Below are 9188 nucleotides of genomic sequence, written 5' to 3' on the forward strand. Positions count from 1 at the left end.
TCAACTGGCTAAGGCGCCAGCCACATACACCTAAGGTGGTGGGTTCAAATCCAGCCCAGGCCCACCAAAACAACAATGATGGCTGCAACCAAAAAAATAGCTGGGCATTGTGGTGGGTCCCTGTGGTCCCAGACTTGGGAGGCTGAGGCAGGAGACTCACTTGAGCCCAGGAGTTGGAGGTTGCTGTGAGCCGTGATGCCACAGCACTCTATCCAGGGGGATAGCTTGAGGCTCTGTCTCAAAAAAAAAAGAGAACTGCAGAAAGATGAGGCTGTGTTTGTGTTTTATTCCTGAGCTGTGTGCAGAGCAAACGGATGACCTGCCCCACATGGCGCAGTGCCGTGGAAGGCGAGAGAAATGACCAGATGTTGTTGAATAGAATAATAAAAAAATCAAAGCCATCAGAGGCTGATGTAAACAATTCCAAGATATCTCAGGACTGGTGCTAAGGCATTTCATCACTATTTAAATGCAACTGTCTTGTCACTGATGATGAAATCATATCACATCTAAGCAATCATTGATGTCAGAGTTGATGAAATCCTTCAAGTGACAGATCTAGTTTTAAACCCAAACAAGCCAGCTCTCAGGGTTTCACTCACATCTGCTGCACTCCTGGCTTTGGTTATCTTTATGGGAAAACATTAGCAGGTGTAAAATGTTTACAAATCAAGGCTCAGCATCCATGCTAAGCGGTTAGAGCACTGGGCACATGCACTGGGCCTGGTGGGTTCAAACTTGGTCTGGGCTTACTAAACAACAGTGCAGTGACAACAATAACAAAAAAAAATAACTGGACTCTGTGGCAGGCACCTGTAGTCCCAGCTACTTGGGAAGCTGAGGCAAGAGAATCACTTAAGCCTAAGAGTTTGAGGAGGGCTTAAACTCTGCAGAGGATGACATAGTGAGATTCTGTTTAAAAAAAAGTTTACAAATCAAATTTTAGAACACAGCTTGGTGGATGGCTTCCTTACTACATGCTTACGGCCATATTTAAAGCAGAATCTCCTCCCAACTTTGAATACCTATGGCTTTAATTAAAATCTATTTTACGTTAGCCATAATTGATCACCCCATTGATCCACCAGACAGTAGCAGGTTGTCCTGTGTTTCATTGGGACACAGGGTCATTGAGGAAATGCTTACAGTAATCAAGATAATTACAACTATTGGGGTTGGTGGAGGTGCAATGAAGAGTTCCCCTCTTCCCTCCTCTAACTGAGAGCTACCTGAGACATCACTACTGGTGTCAAAAATGGGGATTAAAACTTTAGAACAGTGATTCTTGATGAGAAGACACAGTGTGTCCATGATAGAAGTGCTCACAGGTCACCCCAAATGTGTGGACTTTCTACCTGGCCCTGAGCCACAGTGGAACAGTGAGGGGCTGGGTCATGACTGCATGACGAGAGAGGATTAGAATGCCTATATTTTGTAAATAGGCTGGTTTTGGAAGGAGAAAGACAAAAATGACTGAGTTAAGCATTCTCGCTTCTGCCTCTATAACTCATACTGCTGCACCTGGGGAGGGCTGGCAGAGAGAGGGGAGGAATTCCCCAGGAGGACCACTCTACAGGAGATCCCTTCTCATGAAAATTGAGGCCTTTGGAAGGGAGGGCTCACTTAATTACTGTGAGCATGAATAATGACACCACCAGGCAGATTTTTCATGTTTAGAATTTCCATCATTCTAGCCTAGGCCAGAATCAGTGAACTTGGCTAAATGGTGAGGTTGCATTTAATGTGCTCATGGATCAGTCCTCTGTGTCTAGAATCTCTTTCCATAGTTTACAGTTGATTGAATAACATCCATTGGTATCTCTGCCTCATTGACCTTCGTTGCATGTACCATCTGTAAGAACAACCAGAAGGTGTTGTTCTATCCCAGAGCCAGCATTTTATTGTAAAATGTTGGAGAGCTCAGCTATGAAAACTTTTGTCTTCTCAATGCCAAGACTTTTCATGAAAAATTAGTTCAATCCTCTGAATATTTTGGCTGCATGATGACAGATATCTAGATATTTTAAAGATATTTAAATGTCATCAACCTGCAAGTCTGAGTTCATCCAGGTCGATTTCTATCATGTTGCTATAAGTCAGTATATTCTGGACCTAACTTTTCGTTTTCAAATAATCTCATAAAGTATGTCTTCTCTGTGAAGTTATATGTGGGGGGTCATTATAAAATATGTAATTAATTGCCTTTTCATAAATAATATTCTAACAGGTACATTTTATTTTTTGTGTGTATTTTTTAAAAATTTTGTGCATTTGCCTAAGTAGTGTCTTTTTTGTTAATATGGTGCTGAATGTGTGGAAGATCCATCATAAAAGCCTATGGATTTGTTAATCATTTCAGGAGTGAATCTCAAAGGAGATGGTGGGCTTTCAGATGCAATTCCATTTGTTTTTATTGCTTTATTCTGAACCTTAGGCTGGTAGATTCTGGCCATCCTAAGCTACTTGAACTGAAGATAAACTTAGTGCTAGTATTATTTTACCCCTGCAAAATAAAAATATATAATCATCTTACAACTATTCTTAATTACAACTTCATATTGTATGTTTAGCATGTTTCTGGATTTGTAGGGATGAACAGCTGGACTTGGGAGATAATTGGCAGGGAGGTCCAAGTGTTCCCCACTGTAGAAGGGTATATGGCTCACGCCCTCCTGGTGAGCAGCCCTGTAGAGCCCATTTGGAGACTAAGAGAACTAGAAGACGCCTGACTTGGTGTGAGCAGATGGGAGTCAATCCAGGGAGAAAATCCTAGCTGGAATTCTTCTGAGCTGTTCCCTGTGCCTTTTACTTTAAACTGCTGTCCAGGCTACATTTTGACCAAGGCTGGTCTCGTTGCTCTTTGCTTTCCTCACCTAAATGTGTGGTTGTGCATGTCCACCCTCATGATGTCCTCTTTCTCAACCCTCCCCTCTCCTCCCTTCAACTCCACCTCCTCCTCCTCTTTGGTGACTCCAGAACTTGTCTGTGTCCATTTATTTCTCCTACAATGTCTGTTCCACTCACCTGTCTACACCACACAAGCACTCTTTTAGATGCATGACCTTCTTTGCTGTTCCACTTGAGCCAGGAACTAGCCAAGTGACCTAAAGCAAGCTATGGTCATAATTTCCAAAGACTTCAGCTTTCTCACCAGGGAAATGGTCTCCAGAGACAATTCCTACTTTGAAATGTGTACCCTCTGAGAGCATGCATAGTGCTAAAACCTGGGACAATAAGTGAGCGCCTCCCACCTACAACCACTCCCTGGTGCAGACACAGTTGTTTGGCTTGATTCACATCTGCTGCTAGTTCTTCTTTTGGCTAACTTTGTGCTTTTCTTTTTTAGGGCTGGGAGAGGGTTCTGCTCTCCTTCATCCAGACAGCAGATCCCATCCTAGGTCCTTAGAGAAAAGTGCCTGGAGGGCTTTCAAGGAGTCACAGTGCCATCACATGCTCAGACATCTCCACAATGGTGCACGGATCACTGTGCAGATGCCGCCTACAATCGAGGGCCACTGGGTCTCCACTGGGTAAGAGCAGCAAGGGCAGGTGGGATCCCAGAGGGGCCAGAGAGCACACTTCCATGGAAGACCATTCCTTTGGGTTCCAGATGCATAGAGACTTTATATAATCTACAATGATTTAGGTGTTGTCTCACTAAGAACCAAACCACTCTTTGAAATTATGGTTAATTAAGAAACAGAGCTGAGTACTGTAGAAATCTTATGCTGGGGCAGAGATGATATTGTACCTCTGCTCACCTCATGGTAGGAGTGAATAGATCCTTGTTTACTGAGCTCTGTGGGACCACTTGTGTTTAAAAAGAAACCATTAGCAAGTGAAATTAAGAATCTGTGTTTCACCAACGCTGAAACATGACTTGCAAGCTTCTTATGGGATAAATATTCTAGCCATATTCTGGTAATTTAATATATAGCTTTAGAGTTCTAAGAGTAAGTTAAAAGCTACCTCTACTAGCCAGGGTGTAGTTCTTGGGTTCTTTTCCATGCTGTGAAGCTGAGATTTATCCTAGTTTGAGCTCTGGCTTATCTTCCATTAGAGCTTTTAAAAATAGTCTAGAGGCAGATCTGTTGATTTTTTTTTTCTTATCCATTAAATTGTTGAGAATTAACAAGACTAACTCTGGGATCTGATCACTTCTCCCTGTCCACTATTCCTGGGATATGGATAGCAGCCTCCAGGTACCTTGGGGAGAGATCAAATGAGTATGAAGAAGAGAAATAAGCAATTTTATACTGCAATTAAAAACTGGAAATTTTTCTAAAAAATGAGGTCTCTCAAAATAACTATGTGACAATTTGTGTAAACAATCTTAATGTTATGTTCTATAAAGTTATTTTTATCATTTTATTCAACAAATATTCATTGAGCACGTACTTTGTCCCAAGACTATTCTAGATTGTGTGTATGTGTGTGTGTGTTTGTGTGAATAGATAGCAGTTAACAAAATAGGCATGGTCCATAGCTTCAGAGATCTTAGAAGTAAACACACATAGTGCTATGAAAGGGGAGGAGGGGGGTGACAGATGCTAAAGGAGAATGCCAGGGGGCTCTATTTTAGGATCAGGGTGGGGTCTAGAGAGTCTACCAAAGGAGTGGACCCTTGAGCTGAGACATTACTGGCTGTGCAGAGGCCACAGGAGGAACTCTGTATCTATAGAATAAGCAGAGTCAGGGCGGGATGCCAAGAGGCTGGCTAGATTGGAGGGAGGATATTGGGAGCCGTATGGCCAGGGACTAGTAAAATAGGGGGGATCAGCCAGAGGAGCTGCAGGGAAAGGCCATGGCCCTGAGGGCACCTTGCAGACCAGTCCTGCTTCAAGAGAACTGGGGAGTTGTGGAAGGCTTTTCAGCAGGGGCCACACTTAAAACTTGGTCTGATTTTATGAAGGGGCACTCTAGCTGCTCTATGGCAAATGGATGGGAGAAAAAGTGATTTGGGGATGGGAGGCCCAAGAAACAGATTGTCAATCTTTAGATAAAAAATGAAAAATATGGGATCTTCTTTTGTAAACCTCAGCTGACATGAATCACTACTTATGGTAAACTTCTCTTGCCTTGGGGGAGAAATCTGAGGTGTTCTCTCCTTTATTTATTTATTTATTTATTTATTTTTTTAAACAGAGTCTCACTCTGTCATGCTGGGTAGAGTGCTGTGGTGTAGCTCACAACAACCTCAAACTCCTGGGCTCAAGTGATACTCTTGCCTCAGCCTCACGAGCAGCTGGGACTACAGTTGCCACCACAATGCTGAGCTAGGTTTTCTATTTTTTTTTTTTTTTTAGTAGAGATAGGGTCTTATTCTTGCTCAGGCTGTGTCAAACTCCTGAGCTCAAGCAATCCTCCTGCCTCAGCCTCCCAGAGTGCTAGGATTACAGGTGTGAGCCACTGCACTCAGCCTTCCTCTCCTTTTTCTACAATTACGAGTGCTCCACATACTTTATATCCATAGGATATTATTGGAGTTCCTTCCTTCCCACCCTTTTTCTTTTCATGAAGTAGGAATGAAAATAATTTTATGGTTGGGAGTACCACAACATGAGGAACTGTATTTAAAGGGTTGCAGCGTTAGGAAGGTTGAGAACCAGTGATCTAGAACAACACTGCCAACCAGCACAAACAAAAGAATTCCTTATTTCTGTTATTGAGCTAGCTTTACTTTTACTTAATTACCTCTTTATTTTTCTGCTAGAGGGAAAATTAATTTTGAATGGATAAGAGGGTAGGTTCCATTTGCCCAGAGGTGACTGGATTCCAATCCAGCATGACGTATGTGTGCGCCTGCCTCTTCTAGACAAAGTCCAGAAACTGGTTTGGGGGCCTGCTTGTCCTGAGCTTTCTATAAGGGAACTTTTTATATAGGCCAGCACTGCACTTTTCTTCCTCACCTAGGGAGAAAGAAATGTCTGTGTAAGTTAGGCCCACAGGTGGCATTGAGGGCAGCAGGTATCGCCTCTCCAGGCCTGTTTGTGAAGTGAATGGAAGACTTTCTGGTGTGGAGCTGGACGTCCTGGGCTCCTGGTCTGGGTCTGATTCTTGCTGGTTATGTGTTCTTTAATCTTGTGCCTCCGTTTCCCCACCTATAAAGTGTGGGTGATACTAATACCTAACTACCAAGTTGTGTGGATTCCGTGTCTTTGGTGTTTGTAAGAGCCAAAACAGTGCCTGGCCCATAGTCAGTTATTACTTCTATAATTTCTTAACACTGTAAGTCTCTTCCTCATATGTTTGGCTTAAAAAAGTCTTTCCTTCCCTTTTTCTTCAGCTGTGAAGTAAGGTCAGGCCCAGAGTTCATCACAAGATCTTACAGATTCTACCACAATAACACATTCAAGGCCTACCAGTTTTACTATGGCAGCAACCGGTGCACAGACCCCACCTACACGCTCATCATCCGGGGCAAGATCCGCCTCCGCCAGGCCTCCTGGATCATCCGCGGGGGCACCGAAGCTGACTACCAGCTGCATAATGTTCAGGTCATTGGCCACACGGAGGCAGCAGCCGAGAAGCTCAGCCATCTGGTGAACCGCACCTGCCCAGGTTTCCTGGAAGCTGGGGGCCCTTGGGTGCAGGACATGGCCTATGACCTGTGGCGGGAGGAGAACGGCTGTGAGTGCACCACAGCCGTGAGTTTTGCCATGCACGAGCTGCAGCTCATCCGAGTGGAGAAGCAGCACCCACACCACAGCCCAGACCACCTGGTGGAGGAGCTCTTCCTCGGTGACATCCACACCGATGCCTCCCAGAGGACATTCTACCGGCCGTCCAGCTACCAGCCCCCGTTGCAGAATGCCAAGGTACCTGTTCCTGCCAACTGCCCTCAGAGCCCTGCCTTCTCCTTTTTGGTAAAATGGGTGGCTCTTCATAAAGGTGTGTCACAGGGGGCCATGCGGACTTGTGAAAGGAAGCATCTGCGACCTCGATGGCCAGGCAGAGATAGGGCTGCTGCAAGGTGGGAGGAGATGTGGAAGGCTCGCTGGGGGACACATACTAGACACAGGAGAGCTGGGTCTGCCACCCATCAGCTTTGTGACATAGGACTCCCGTTTTCCTATACCTGAGGCCCCTTCCAGCCTTCACATCCTAAAATGTCCTCTGTGATTCTAAGAGGAAAACATGAAGGAAATGTGGAGACATTACAGCTGCACTCAGAAAAGATAAGGAACAACTGCAGGGGCCCCAGCTCTGGAGGAGGTGGGGCAGGACAGAGAGGAGAAGGGGTTTGCAGGGGCATTAGACGCCACAGAGACCGTCCAATATGGACCACCACATTCAGTCTTCCCAGCGCCCAGTGGAGGATGTAGATTCAGTTTGGTCTGTCTTAGGCAGGGGAGGCGGCTGAGTCTGAGGGGTTACCTCTTCCACCCAGATCACACACTGACTTTTAGCTCCTGCCCGCGAGCCGGAAGCTTTCTCCTCCAGACCCACATTCTTTCCACTTTATTGAGAGAGATGTAAAGTCACTGTGATCAGGCACTGAGGAGGACAGTAAACCATTAAACCTTATAATTTTTTTCCTTGAGTAATAGCCCAGTAATTATATTTGGAATTTGCAAGGCATTTCCTTCCCCCAAGCTCAGAGTATGTGTCCACATGTAACTCAGTCATTACATCTTCTCCACCACAGAGGCCTGTGAGGCTGGACAGGCGGTGGGGACAGTGAGAGCTTCTGGTCCTCCCAGGGCATGGAGCAGGCAGCCCTGTCTGCTGTGGGTGGTCAGGGAGGGAGGGCTCCCAGCTGTGCTGGTGGCCATGTGAACTCTGGAGCAGAGACCTTCTATCTGCAGAGTCCCGTTTGACTTTGTTGGGTTTCTTCTCTGTTCCTTTCCTCTGAGATATCACAGGGTCCTTCCTGTGCCTGAGGCTACTCACCGTCCGTTGTTGCCCTTCTTAGTGGGTGCTGTTGTGAGCCTCTATGTGATGAAAGTAGCCCCTACCAGAACTATCTGCTGAGGTAGCCCACCTGGTGGGGCCTGTTCCTCTGGCTGCACCTCATCGGGGTGTGTCTCAGGGGTGTGTCCCAGGCGTTAGCGGCAGCCCACAGGCACTGGGGTCCTCGGTCCTGCACTCCCTGCCCTGCTGCTGTGCTTAGGCAGCTTGCTAGTGGGGCCCAGGATGCCAGCCGGGCTCTGTTACCATACAGAGTGGGAATCAGGCCCCTGCTTTTCTGCCTCCTAAGTTTCAGGTGCACTGAAAGTCATGAGGAGTCAGGCCAGGGAGGGAGGGGCAGCCCTTAACGTGGGTTCACTGTGGCAGTGGGCATTCACTGTGGGTCCCAGAGGGCGACACGGAACGAGGCCCACACCTTTGCCCCTTGTTGAGTCTTCAGCAAAGGCATGTCCCTGGGCCACACCCGGGTGAGGGAGCGGTTTCTGGGCCAGGCTCAGTGGGTCCTTGGGAAAATGAAAAGGTAGGAGGCCTGGGCTTCCAGTGATGTTTCCAGTTGGTAGCACTACTCAGAGGCAGTGCCAAGCACTGTAGCCACAGAGCACTTGTCTTGGAATCTCTGGTTTTGAGCAGGGGAGAGGGGATTTTTGTGCCTGCATTTGGTGTTCTCTGAGTATAGTCCTGCCAAGTTGAAGATCTCCAGAAACAAGAGATATGTACAGATGTCATGAATAAAAAAAAGGATAATCCAGAAACCTCACTTTAGCCAAAGTGTCCCACCCCAAATCTTTTGAAGATCTGAGAAGCAGGCAGAGCCTTTTTGTCCTCTGCTCACCCTCCAGCAGAGTCGCTCATGAGCAGCACAGCACCAGAGGGGAGGCAGTGAGGGAGGCCAGGCAGTGTGGGGAGGGGAGGCCAGGAGGGAGGTCAGGCAGTGTGCTGAGGGTAGGCTGGGAGGGAGGACAGGCATTGTGCAGAGGGTAGGCTGGGAGGGAGGACAGGCATTGTGCAGAAGAGAGGTGGGGAGGGAGTCCAGGCAATGTGTAGAGAGGAGGTGGGGAGGGAGGGCAGGCCATGTGCAGAGGGGAGGCAGTGAGGAAGGCCAACCAGGCAGTGTGGGTAGGGGAGGCAGTGAGGAGCCCAGGCACTGTGCTAGGGGAAGCTGGGAGGAAGGCCAGCCAGGCAGTGTGCAGAGGGGAGGTGGGGAGGAAGGCCAGGCAGTGTGCAGAGGGGAGGTGGGGAGGGAGGCCAGGCAGTGTGCAGAGGGGAGGTGGGGAGGG

General features: G+C 47.2%; 1 protein-coding gene across 1 annotated transcript in view; it reads left to right on the forward strand.

Annotated features, from left to right (window-relative positions):
* The window catches only part of APCDD1 (APC down-regulated 1), a 34103-nt gene that overhangs the window by 9203 nt on the left and 15712 nt on the right, over positions 1–9188 (forward strand). The window contains exons 2-3 of the mRNA XM_023519470.1: positions 3347–3530; positions 6287–6818. Of these exons, the coding sequence (XP_023375238.1) occupies positions 3347–3530; positions 6287–6818 (716 nt within the window). The remainder of the gene's footprint in view (positions 1–3346; positions 3531–6286; positions 6819–9188) is intronic.

This window comes from Otolemur garnettii, unplaced genomic scaffold (assembly GCF_000181295.1).
Source record: "Otolemur garnettii isolate 467f Iridium unplaced genomic scaffold, OtoGar3 scaffold00176, whole genome shotgun sequence".
In the NCBI taxonomy this organism is placed as follows: Eukaryota; Metazoa; Chordata; class Mammalia; order Primates; family Galagidae; genus Otolemur; species Otolemur garnettii.